This window comes from Stegostoma tigrinum, chromosome 12 (genome assembly GCF_030684315.1).
Source record: "Stegostoma tigrinum isolate sSteTig4 chromosome 12, sSteTig4.hap1, whole genome shotgun sequence".
Taxonomy (NCBI): domain Eukaryota; kingdom Metazoa; phylum Chordata; class Chondrichthyes; order Orectolobiformes; family Stegostomatidae; genus Stegostoma; species Stegostoma tigrinum.
Window position 1 is genome coordinate 60,082,809 of NC_081365.1, and position 13,333 is coordinate 60,096,141.

The 13,333-nt window shown below is 40.1% G+C and overlaps 1 protein-coding gene across 9 annotated transcripts in view; it reads left to right on the forward strand.

Annotated features, from left to right (window-relative positions):
• Nucleotides 1-13,333, forward strand: part of LOC125456959 (rho guanine nucleotide exchange factor TIAM1-like) — a 278,224-nt gene that overhangs the window by 239,125 nt on the left and 25,766 nt on the right. For 8 of the 9 annotated variants that reach the window (XM_059650354.1, XM_048540606.2, XM_048540607.2 and 5 more), the window contains 5 exons: nucleotides 1,334-1,507; nucleotides 4,092-4,160; nucleotides 4,254-4,379; nucleotides 9,326-9,434; nucleotides 9,747-9,926. In XM_059650354.1, the coding sequence (XP_059506337.1) occupies nucleotides 1,334-1,507; nucleotides 4,092-4,160; nucleotides 4,254-4,379; nucleotides 9,326-9,434; nucleotides 9,747-9,926 (658 nt within the window). Of the gene's footprint in view, nucleotides 1-181; nucleotides 390-1,333; nucleotides 1,508-4,091; nucleotides 4,161-4,253; nucleotides 4,380-9,325; nucleotides 9,435-9,746; nucleotides 9,927-13,333 lie in introns of those variants that run through there. The other variant, XM_048540611.2, reaches the window with a different exon arrangement.

Here is a 13,333-nt window from a genome sequence, read left to right on the forward strand (position 1 = left end):
ATAGCAGTCTGGAGGACTTCTGTGGGGTAGTGTTTGTGTCCATACCTTTGAACCAATAGGCCCAGGTTTCAGTCTAACCAACTGCAGAGGTGTTTAAATGTCTCTGAATAGGCTAATTAGAAAATATCTGCAGTAATTTGCCATGGCTGTTGACATGCTTTCTGCTTTTTTGCAGGGTTTCTGCAAAGCAGTCCAGGAGGCATTGTTTTAGCTTCCCAGTAATCCGCTCCACTATATTTTGTGTGGCAGCATGACTTTCGTTATATGCATGAAATCGTCAGCAGATAGATCATTGCCCAGTAGCCTGTTTTGAGCTTATTGACACAAATGCAGATGGCACAGGAGATTGACACAGAATAAAGACATCAAAATTGTTGCTAAGATACCAGGTGTGGACATGTATGATTCATTGTTAAATGGCTGCAGCTGAATGTTGAAGAATTTAAATGTGACACATAGGGTGAGAAGTACTTGTCTACTCTGATAGGTGATTATGAATTGTGGTGTACTCTGTCTGAATGCAGTGCATCGTCGATCTCTCTTGAACAACAGTGGCTGTTGAACAGGGAGGGAAGGAACCAACCTTACACAAGTTCGTTCCAAAGTTATTTTCATGGTCACTGGCAATGCAGTCCTTACCCTGGCTGCAGAGGTAGCAGATGTCAGTGAGGCATTTTTTACTAAAGCATGGATAACTAGCTCATTGCTAGATATCATTTCTATCTGAGAACCCTACTACTCACCTTCCTTCTTCTTTGAGTGCCAAAATGTTGATGTTGGCATCAAATCAGCGTGACATGTTAGTTGACATCATGATCATCTTACAGTGGATACTTTTGGAGGTTGCTGAAGGCGCTCACTAATATGGCACCCTGTGTGGCATTTACCAGAAGTGTACAACCATGCCACAAATCCCATTTTGGTCCTCTAATGCCATTTATATTCAAATTTTTTACTTAAGTTACCTAAAAGAATTTGGATTGATTATATCCACAACGAGCATTTGATATCGTGCAATGGGTGATTTTTGTTTCACAACTCAAATTATATTCTTTCTTGTACTTTCCTTGCAGATTTTCTAGAGGTTTATTGGATTATCCCAAAATAATTTTTGACACCTAATTTGTGTTGTGTAGTTAACATGCAGCTTCAGGCCAAGGACCGTGATGGAAAATTACTGAGCATCACTGTATGCTGAGAACTGTATAAAATAGTTTATGATAATATGATGTGTTGTGTGTCATAATATCTGAATCACTGTAAGTTTAAACTTGCTTTTTTGGAACAAAATATACCTTAGAAGTAAACTTTCATTCCTCATTTTCCTCAATAGAGCACAGAGCAAGTAACAGCATTTTGCCGTGGTCTGCATGAATTAAGCCCATCGGACATGTCATCACAGCCTTCAGATTCTTTACCGCAAGTACCATCTCGGCAACTCACTGATGCTGATAAATTACGTAAGGTCATTTGTGAACTCGTGGAAACAGAACAGACATATGTAAAGGTAAGGGAAAAAAAATGTCATTTCATGACACTTGCTTTATTACCCTGCTTTGAATTTTTATATTTACATTAGAGTTAGGGTTCTGTTTGAATAAATTGCCTATCTTGTTCCACATCCCCATACAGAATGATGTTCTTTAGGCTTTAAATGAGTGAAATGACAGATGTTGAGGTAGCAGAAAGACTCGCTCATCAGCATACTGTCTGTGGGTTGGGAGAGTGCCAATACTGAGGGGGTCCATAAGACCATAAGACGTAGGAGTGGAAGTAAAGCCATTCGGCCCATCAAGTCCACTCTGCCATTTAAATCATGGCTGATGGGCATTTCAACGCCACTTCCCTGCACTCTCCCCGTCGCCCATGATTCCTTCTGAGATCAAGAATTTGTCGATCTCTGCCTTGAAGGCATCCAACGTCCTGACCTCCACTGCACTCTGCGGCAATGAATTCCACAAGCCCACCACTCTCTGGCTGAAGAAATGTTGTCTCATTTCAGTTTAAAATTTACCCCCTCTAATTTTAAGGCTGTGCTCATGGGTCCTAGTCTCCCAGCCTAATGGAAACAACTTCCTAGCGTTCACCCCTTCTAAGCCTTACATTATCTTGTAAGTTTCTATTAGATCTCCCCTCAAGCTTCTAAACTCTAATGAGTACAATCCCAGGATCCTTAGCCGTTCATCATACGTTAAACCTACCATTCCAGGGATCATCCATGTGAATCTCTGCTGGACACGGTCCACGGCTAATATGTCCTTCCTGAGGTGTGGGGCCCAAAATTGGACACAGTATTCTAAATGGGGCCTAACTAGAGCTTTATAAAGCCTCAGAAGCACATCGCTGCTTTTATATTCCAACCCTCTTGAGATAAACAACAACATTACATTCGCTTCCTTAATTATGGACTCTACCTGCAAGTTAACCTTTGCCATAGAGAATCCTGGACCAACGCTCCCAGATGCCTTTGTACTCCTGATTTGCGAATTTTCTCACCATTTAGAAAATAGTCCATGCCTGTATTCTTTTTTCCAAAGCGCAAAACCTCACATTTACTCACATTGAATTTCATCAGCCATTTCCTGGACCACTCTTCTAAACTGCCTAAATCTTTCTGCAGCTTCCCCACCTCCTCAGTACTACCTGCCTGTCCACCTATCTTCGCATCATCGGCAAACTTCGCCAGAATGCCCCCAATCCTTTCATCCAGATCATTAATATATAAGGTGAACAGCTGTGGCCCCAACACTGAACCCTGCGGGACACCACTTGTCACCGGTTGCCATTCCGAGAAAGAGCCTTTTATCCCAATTCTCTGCCTTCTGTCAGACAGCCAATCCTCAATCCAAGCCAGTAGCTCACCTCGAACACCATAGGCCCTCATCTTGCTCAGCAGCCTCCCGTGAGGTACTGCATCAAAGGCCTTTTGGAAGTCTAGATAGATAACGTCTACTTGTTCTCAATGGTTATCTAGTGATCACAGCACGCTGAGTGGGTGGATTTGTGCTAATGTATAAATAAATTTTTGTCTGATGGTCTCCATGGTAGATTAGTCTGTTCGTGACAACAGGGTTGATACATGAAGAATAGCACTTTGCAAGCCACTGGAAGTTCACAGTTATTTCTTGAACCATGTCCACATCAGTGTCATTGTCTTAAAGAGCGCAGAATTGAAAGTGTGGGAGAGTAGCTTGAATACTTTTGCAAATGTTGTATTTGAAATCCACTAAAATGACTATTGAGATCACACTGTGTGAAGCTGGATGAACACAGCAGGCCAAGCAGCATCAGAGGAGCAGGAAAGCTTTCCTCCTCCTCTGATGCTGCTTGGCCTGGTGCGTTCATCCAGCTTCATACTGTGTTATCTCAGATTCTCCAGCGTCGGCAGTCTATTTCTAAAATGACTATTGATTTGGTCAAAATGATAGGTTGAACCTATCTACTGTTTTCAGGATGGGCCATCTCTTTTTCAATTGTAAGCAATTTTACAGTAACTTAATATTGAGTGCACTTATATGATCTGCACACCATATTGTAAGAAAAATGAGAGCATGTCAGTATTTTAGAAGTTAATTTCTTAGAAGTAAAATGCTTCCGTGTGTTGCAGGATTGCACTTGTAATCTTTCAGGTATTTCTGATATAAGTATGTTAATTTAACTGATGTAATATGTTTATTATTAGAATTTTTTTTAGGTTCTAATAAAGGGTACAGATAGGAATCTGTCTTTTCTCTTCACAGCCACAGCTTGGTTATATATTTCCAACATATTTTACCTTTTAGTGAACATTGAAAAATATTTTTAAGAAGATCAGTTTGAAATAATGCAGAAACTCTCATTGTGAAAATTGTTGTGAATTACCTTCAAATATTGCTTTGATCTGTTAATTGCTGAATTTACAATCTTGAAAAATAAAGTGCAGCAGTTCTGGCTTAACTTTGCTGGAACCTTGGTATAGATTTCTGAAGAGATTGAGTGCAGCACAGTAATGTGTAAAATTAGGCTCACTTCTAAACTTGAGAATTTTTACTGAAAGTAGATTGAAAATTATTTCTTGTATGTTTGCCTAAAGTTTAATGTTTGGTTTACAGGATCTGAATTATCTCTTGGAGAAATATTTGAAACCTCTGCAGAAAGAAGTCTTTCTTACTCAAGATGAGGTAAGAAAATATATTTTCAAACAGGCATGGCTAAATAACAGTCACCTACTATTATTTCGTGAATCAGTTTTTGGTTTGCTTTTTATATTTCAGCTTGATGTGCTTTTTGGAAATTTGAGAGAAATGGTTCAATTCCAAGTAGAATTCTTGAAAACATTAGAAGACGGTGTAAGATTGGTGTCCGACCTTGACAAGCTTGAAACAGTCGATCAGTTCAAGGTAAAATTGTTTCAAAATTCATAGATTATAGTCACTTCCCCCTGCACAGTATACAGTTTTCTCTTGTTCTTTTTTATATACAGCCTTGTAAGTTTTGTTCCATAAATAAAGTCCCACTAGAGAAAGAAGGGAAACAACCATATCACTATAAATTTTTTTCCATATGTTTTTTAACCAATACAAGGTAGTATGAAATGCTGATAGCACAAGCTTTGAGACAAAATCCAGTAAGTAATGAATACAGAACATTCTGGAGAAATTCAGCAGTTCTGGCCACAACTTCGGAGAGAAAAACAAGATATGTTCCAAGTCCCACAATTCTTCTTTGTAAGATTTCATGTTCAGATCACCAGCATCTGCAGTATTTTGAGAATGCAGTAGATGTTCTCATATAGTCTTTTGTAAGACTAAGATCACATTTATGTAGCTTGGACAGTTCAATAAAATCTGTAGGATGATGCATCACCATGTGCTCTGTTGCTTTTGCTATTTCTACCTGACAGTTATTTTTAGTTATACATGAATGCAAATTGAAAGTTTTCAGTTCCGATATTTTCATAGAATCGTAAAGTAATACAACAGAGGGCCATTCTGTCCCACTGGCTTGTGATGGCTCTATAGAACAGTCATTGAAATAAACCAAATGTCCTGCTCTTTCCTATAACATAGTAATTTTTTCCTTTGAATGGCTTGTTCAATTTTATATTGAAAATTCTGAATGAATCTGCTTCAACTGCCCTTTCAGGTAGTGCATTCCAAATTGGTAGAGTGTGCTACATTGTCAATAATTTTGTCACTGGAAACAGTTTCTCTTTATTTCACAGTCATTCATAACGTTGACGTTTACTTCAAAATATCTTTCTTACTATCCCTACTGTAAGAGAGCAACCCAAATTTCTCTTGATGTTGCTTAAAACTTGGATCTCTGGTGCTATTTGTGTAAACACTTTATCTTGATAAGACCTTAATGTTTTTCCGAAATGTGCTGTCTAACTGGGGTCTAACTAGTGCTCAAGAATTTTTTGTACGACAATTTTGCTTTGCTACATGATGGGGTCCAAAAATGATTGGGGGGACAGTTGTGAGTAATAAGGAAGTGTTGTTATAGTGGGTTGAAATGTATAATTTAAAATGGATACGTGATTGTGAATTTACTTATTACTTCCAGCACATGTGGTGAATCCCAGTTCACAAGCAATAACGAACAGGGGCAGCTGCTGAAAGTCATACTTTTCCAAGAGTTGCTAACATGGGCATAGGTCCATCACCAGGAACTATGGATGAAAAGAACTACTATTGAGGGGCAGTAATAAATCTGGATTGAACTTGTAGCTATTCCACGATCACTGTTAAAGATTCTAGAGAAAATAAAGACTTCCAATTTAGCATGAGTGCTTTGATGTCACAGAGTATTGTGAAGATGTCATCATCCTTAGAATAAGTTGGCAAATTCAGTGGATCGTCAATCAATTACATTGTTCAAAAACAGGCCAAACACATTTCTTTGCATGATGGTATTCATACTCTATGTCCACTAACCTTTCTTCATTATCCTACCAATTCATTACAGCCTTGAGTTTATTGAGCCTCCTCTTATGTGCACAAATGATAATTTTTTAAACAACTCCATGTGTTAGCTCTTCTCAGATTCTCTAGATGAAACATTTTTTCCTGAAGTTCCTGTTGGATTGTGACTATTGCATATTTAAAGCCCCATTTCTGCTCCCACAATTGGAAACAGCTCTTTTACATATATCCTGTCAAATCCAGACTGATAGATATGGACCTTTCAATCCTGGTATAATTATTTGAAATCTTTGCATCTTATCAAGGTGCAAAGCTGCAAAGATTCCTAAGATAACAAGGTGTAGAGCTGGATGAACACAGCAAGCCAAGCAGCGTTGTAGGAGTAGGAAAGCTGACATTTCAGGCCTGTACCCTTCTTCAGACAAATCTTGCTGCTTGGCCTGCTGCATTCATCCAGGCCTACACCTTCTTATCTCAGATTATCCAGCATCTGCAGTTCCTGCTACCTCTGAAGTTCTCTTCTGCCTTTTTTATACTATACAGTGATGAGAATTGTGACAAGCAAATTAATCCAAAATTAGGACACGGACTCTGTTGTGATGCCAGCTATTGGTAATAACAGAATGAAATCTGGCTTGATGAACTGTAAGTTATACTTTTACAGTTTGATTACCCTGGTAGTCTGTCAACAAACATAGCTGTCAGTGTAATTTGAGCAATAAGAAGGTTTATTACATCAAAGAAAAGAAAAAAAGCTCAATAAGACAATTTGGAAAGATCTTGAAAACAGGAAAAAGAGATTTAACAATTTTTTTCCAACAGTATCCTTTATAAACACTAAATCCCAGTGAAATATTGGTCCTGTGTTCACTTTCAAGATTTCTTACTCAACTGTAAATCTTTTCAGTGACTCTCTGCACATTCACCACATGTAATTCTCTGTCTCTCCATAAGACATGAACACAGTACTTTTTGACTGAGCTCTAAGAACAGTTCAGGGCTTTTCCAGCCGTATCTACTTGGACTACCAGAATACTTCAGGTTTCTTTCTGCCAAAGCTTGGAGACTGCCAAAACTATCACTGTTCTTCTGCTCGTATGGGTCTTTTCTTCTGCTGAACTGAACATGCACACACCCCTAGCCTCCTTAGTAGGCAAAATCTCAACTTGGTAAACACGAGCATTTGTTTCATCCAGAGAGCTTTACTGGTCATTTCATGGAACTCCTATAGTGTGTAAACAGGCCCTTTGGCCCAACAAGTCCACACTGACACTCAGAGCATCCCACCTAGACTCATCCTGCATAGCCCACCTAATCTACGCATCCCTGAACACTATGGGTAATTTAGCATGACCAATCCCACTAGCCTGCACATCTTTGGACTGTGGGAGGAAATTGGAGCACCCAGAGAAAACCCATACAGACACAGGGAGAATGTGCAAACTCCACACAGACAGTCGCCTGAGGCTGGAATCGTACCCAGGTCCCTGGTACTGTGACACAGCAGTGCTAATCACTGAGCCACCATGTCTCATGCTTCTTTGGAAATGCTGTTTTGAAGATGTTCAAAATGATCTTCTGACCTTTTCATTTTCATGGACCGAAAAGCCCAAATACACCTATTTACAGAAGACAGCTCCCTAAATAATGAAATATTCATCAGCTTTCATCACACTCTGCAATCCACATTTAGTTCCCTCATAATGAAAACGTTTGTAGAAGGGCCTCTGTATTCTGTCTTTTAGAGTGGGAAACTATGGCACAACAGGCCTAACTCTGCCTTGAGATGATGCGTTGTCTGGTTGTGATGATCAGGTAAGCCTGCATAAGTAAAAATAATAGCCCAGCTCTCAATCTTTTGTCCACCTTCAGCTTCAGGATTGAAAGATTTGTGATATGGCTTAATTAAATATGATCCTTACTGATCATGTCACAGGATACTGGAAAGTAGTTGACAGGAGTTTTGAAAATATAGTAGCACCACCTTCTACCTCCCTGCACAAGAAACATTCTGCTGCTATGATCAGTGATTGTTTATTTGTCAGGTGAAGCCCTGCTTATTTTGCAATGAGCCTCAATATCTGGAGTTTGTTCTGGTAGCCCTCACAATCTATAATTAGAATTCAATATTGTTGTTGCATGTTCTGAAGTGCAGGGATACAGGCATACAGTGAAATGTGTACAAAGTCTCCATTTTCTGGCATCATCTTAGATACAAAAAAGAATTATCAGACACTGTCATCCTGGATACAAAAGCAAAAACAAAATTCAGACACCAAAAAAAATCAAACAAAAAACAAAAGTAGAAATGCAAGAAGCAGAGCTGAAGTCTTACCTTCAAAAGGTAAGTGGGCCTCCATCCCTGAAGGCACGAGTCTCTACTAACTCGCTGCTGACAGGCCCCAAAATTCAGTCCATCTGCTGCTGCTGTTGGCCCTTGGAACTCGCTCCTTTATTGTAGGAGCTTTCTACGACACTGTCACCTCCGACCTTTTGAACTTGTTCCTCAACGCTTGCTTCATTGCTGCCATTCCGATGCTACCGATGCCCCTCTGAAGCTGCACAATGCTTCAAAGAAAGAAAATAAAAGGGAAAGAAGAAGAGCAAAAGTAAAAAGAAAAAAAAAGTAGATGGGACGGAGGCCGAGTCCTTGGCTGAGGAGCCCGAATGCTGCACTGCTATTCTGCCACCACCTTGAGGTTGGTAGCTATAACTTATCCCAACAAACTAGCATGCATTCCATCCAGATGAGATGATTTTTCTGCTTTCAGTGCTTGCCAATCTTGAAGGAGCTCTTGATCTATTTCCATCCTACCCATTTCTCCACTACCCCCTCCTTTTGTCATTAACAACAGACTCTTCGCAGTGAAGCATGCAAAGTACCCATTTAACACATCTGGAGGCAAGGGGCATGGCTGAAGGAAAAACTTATTTGTGGCTCCACCCTTTCTTTTGATTGCTGCTTTATTGCTTGTATTCTGAAAGAAACTGTCAGTGCTTCGCAGGCACAAGTTTCCAGTGTGGATGTGGAGAGGATGACTCCTCCTGTGGGAGAATCAGGAACTAGAGGTCACTGTTTAAAAATCGGGGTGCCCAATTTAAAACAGTTACAAGGCAAAACATCTTCTAGGAGTGATTTGAGTCCTTGGAATTCTCTTCCTGAAAAGTGGTGGAAGCAGAATCCTTGAATATTTTAAACGTGGAGTTTGATAGACTCTTTGTTAATGAGTAAAGGGGGTGAGAGACTATCAGGTCTCGGCAGAAATGCAGTTTTGAGATCACAGTTAAAACATCCGTTATCTTATTAAATGGTGGAACATGTTCAAGGGGCTGTATGGCTTTCTCCTGTTTGTAATTTGTACAGTCCATAGATAGTATTAATCAAAATGTTAATTGATTATTTTGTTTTACTCTTGCAGAAAGTACTGTTCTCCTTGGGTGGTTCATTTTTATACTATGCTGATCGTTTCAAGCTATACAGTGCATTCTGTGCCAGTCATACCAAGGTTCCCAAAGTTCTTGTTAAAGGTAATTGTATTACACTTTGCACGTAGTTTAGGTTGCATTTCTTTCATCATTATGAATGTATTGTGTCTCTTGCTGTAATGGTAAGCATGATATTTATATATTAATTGCTTTTAACGAATGTGTATATAAAATTCAGACAATCAGTAAATGAAGAAAATTCTAACACAAAACCGGAATGTTGTTGAAGAATTTACTCCTACTTGCTTTCTATAAATAGAATGCTTTCAACAACGTAATATTCAAAAGTTTCATGTGTTTTTTTTCTGCTTGTTGCAATTTCTGTTTGTTACTTCTTATACTATTTTTATTTAGCCAAAGTTAATCCAGCTTTTAAGGCCTTTCTGGATGCCCAGAATCCTAAGCAGCAGCACTCATCAACATTAGAGTCCTACCTGATCAAGCCTATTCAGCGTGTTCTGAAATATCCCCTGCTTCTGAAGGAGCTGATCTCTCTCACAGACTCAGACAGTGAAGAACATTATCATTTAACTGGTAAGAATTACACAGATTTTACATTTATATCTGTTTCATTTCGCAGAATAATCATGGGATACATGTACCTGTTAGCACTTGCACATCATCAGACAGCAATGTACAGAGTTGAGCTTGAAAGAAGTCAAAGAGATAAGAGTGTAGGGTGGGGAAAATGCGATGAAAAACTAACTGTGGAAGGAGGTGAAGACACAAGAAAATGTATGGAAGAAGCAGCTTGTTCTCACATTTGGTATCTCAGTAATGTAAAGATTAATGTATTGTGAGGTTGATTAACATTGATTTATTTCTGCTACACTTACTCAGGATCTTGCATGGTGATCCTGAGATTGCCATTGCCTTTATGCAGATGGTAGCCAATTCATTTAGATTGAATATTTTAAAAACTGAAACAGTATTCATTGAACTGATTGTACCGTATGTAGAATTTGTTGTGACTTAATTAAATGTTAATAAGGTAGCATTGAATAGTTCAAAATGGTATGCTTAAAAAGTCTGGATTCATTTATTACCACATTAACTGTTAAATGCGTTGGTCCTCAAACAACTATAATCGAACTGCTGAGCACAATATTCAGAAAATTTAGTCAGATGCCCCTTTGTTTTTCATGAATCAAATATTTTACTAATTTCATGTTCATATTTATTTTCAAAAGAGAGTGTGTCCCAGTGTTCCTTCTAGCTTGGACAGAAGAAACACACTGAGGGTGTCCCTAACTGTTATGGTCATCTGTAAAGAATATGTTACAGAGGGTAGGTCGAACCCCTCTGATAATTAAACCAGAACACAAGCCCCCAATCTGTTCTGGCAGGAGTAGAGGTTCCCTTCTAACAATTCAACTTGAAACACCCAGAAAAGCTTGCCTCGCATTTATAATCTGTTAAAAAGATTGGTTAAATGAAAGAAAATCCCTGATATTCACTTTGTAAGTCACAAGTAACAATTTATTTATTTAACTGTAACAGTGAACAAATTAACAGAATTACTAACAAACCATTCCCCTTAACTACTAACTATTCCATAACTGAACTAAATGTTCGTGATATGCTGTTCCAATAAACACAAGTCCCACTTGTATAAACCCAAGTAATAAGAAAATGAATTAAAATTTAGTCTCTCAAAGTCCACTTGCCTTTTTTTTTGCTGTTCTCAATCATAAATGCCTTTCTTCTGCTGATCTGGCTGTCAGGGATGTTTTCTCTGTTGCATCTTTGGAGAGGAATCTTAACTAGAAGTGCCATGGTGCTTTCTTAGAGAGTTTAGCTATTTCTCGTGAGAACTAGATGTTTATTTCTCAGATAATAAAATGTGAGGCTGGATGAACACAGCAGGCCAAGCAGCATCTCAGGAGCACAAAAGCTGATGTTTCGGGCCTAGACCCTTCATCAGAGAGGGGGATGGGGTGAGGGTTCTGGAATAAATAGGGAGAGAGGGGGAGGCGGACCGAAGATGGAGAGAAAAGAAGATAGGTGGAGAGAGTGTAGGTGAGGAGGTAGGGAGGGGATAGGTCAGTCCAGGGAAGACGGACAGGTCAAGGAGGTGGGATGAGGTAGATGGGGGTGCGGCTTGGGGTGGGAGGAAGGGATGGGTGAGAGGAAGAACAGGTTAGGGAGGCAGAGACAGGTTGGACTGGTTTTGGGATGCAGTGGGTGGAGGGGAAGAGCTGGGCTGGTTGCGTGGTGCAGTGGGGGGAGGGGACGAACTGGGCTGGTTTAGGGATGCGGTGGGGGAAGGGGAGATTTTGAAACTGGTGAAGTCCACATTGATACCATTAGGCTGCAGGGTTCCCAAGCGGAATATGAGTTGCTGTTCCTGCAACCTTCGGGTGGCATCATTGTGGCACTGCAGGAGGCCCATGATGGACGCAAACCATTTCCATTTCCCCTCCCATTTTTTAGATGACATGTCCATCATGGGCCTCCTGCAGTGCCACAATGATGCCACCCGAAGGTTGCAGGAACAGCAACTCATATTCCGCTTGGGAACCCTGCAGCCCAATGGTATCAATGTGGACTTCACCAGCTTCAAAATCTCCCCTTCCCCCACCGCATCCCAAAACCAGCCCAGTTCGTCCCCTCCCCCCACTGCATCACACAACCAGCCCAGCTCTTCCCCTTCACCCACTGCATCCCAAAACCAGTCCGACCTGTCTCTGCCTCCCTAACCTGTTCTTCCTCACTCATCCCTTCCTCCCACCCCAAGCCGCACCTCCATCTCCTACCTACTAACCTCATCCCACCTCCTTGACCTGTCCGTCTTCCCTGGACTGACCTATCCCCTCCCTACTTCCCCACCTACACTCTCCTCTCCACCTATCTTCTTTTCTCTCCATCTTCAGTCCGCCTCCCCCTCTCTCCCTATTTATTCCAGAACCCTCATCCCATCCCCCCCTCTGATGAAGGGTCTAGGCCCGAAACGTCAGCTTTTGTGCTCCTGAGATGCTGCTTGGCCTGCTGTGTTCATCCAGCTTCACATTTTATTATCTTGGATTCTCCAGCATCTGCAGTTCCCATTATCTCTGTTTATTTCTCAGATGGTGGTTTGCTTTCGCACCAATTTTCAAAAACTTTCTCCTTGTATATGTTGAATAACATATCAGTTTTTTTACAATTGCATTGGTCCGAGTTTGTCAAAACCACCAGATTTAAATTCAAGATAACAAAGTGTGGAGCTGGATGAACACAGCAGGCCAAGCAGCATCTTAGGAGCACAAAAGCTGATGTTTCGGGCCTAGACCCTTCATCCGAAATACCCTTTTTCTTTTTTTCTGTATAAATCTCTAAGTTTAGAAAAGCACTTGACCTCTTAAAGGAACCACACACTGTTCTCCCTTATCATTTTTTTTTCAAATAAATTCTAGCTTCCTGCCTTCCAATTCATGATTACTCTATACACAACTTCTTAACAGATGACAGTAACTTCCTATATTTTGCCTTTCTTAATATAATTCATTTAAACAGAAGCAAATTTCAGTAAATATTTCTGTATTCTTTCCTGAATATTGTGTTAGTTTTCCATGAATTGGATGTGTCGTGAAGTGCTGACATTTTCTGGAATGAGAGTTTTGCTACTACTGCAAAATAATACAACTGATAGCTTGCAGAGAAATAACATTGTCTTCATTAAATCCTTGAATTCTGCACCTGTGCTTTGGGCAATTTTTGCTTGGAAGAACATACTTTATTTTCTCCAAATACATTCTCTAAACCCAAATATATTGTAGATACAGGGCTAAGTTTTCCTAAAGTCTGGCTGAGTGTCAATTTCAAGGACTTTCATGAAAGGATCTTTCTGAGCTCTAGTGAGTTATCACACTTCATTACATTTTCAGCATGCTCCCAAGGCACCACTGTATTGTGCTCGTCAGTAATGGAAGTGCTTGCTGCTGCGGGCACCTTTAAGCTTT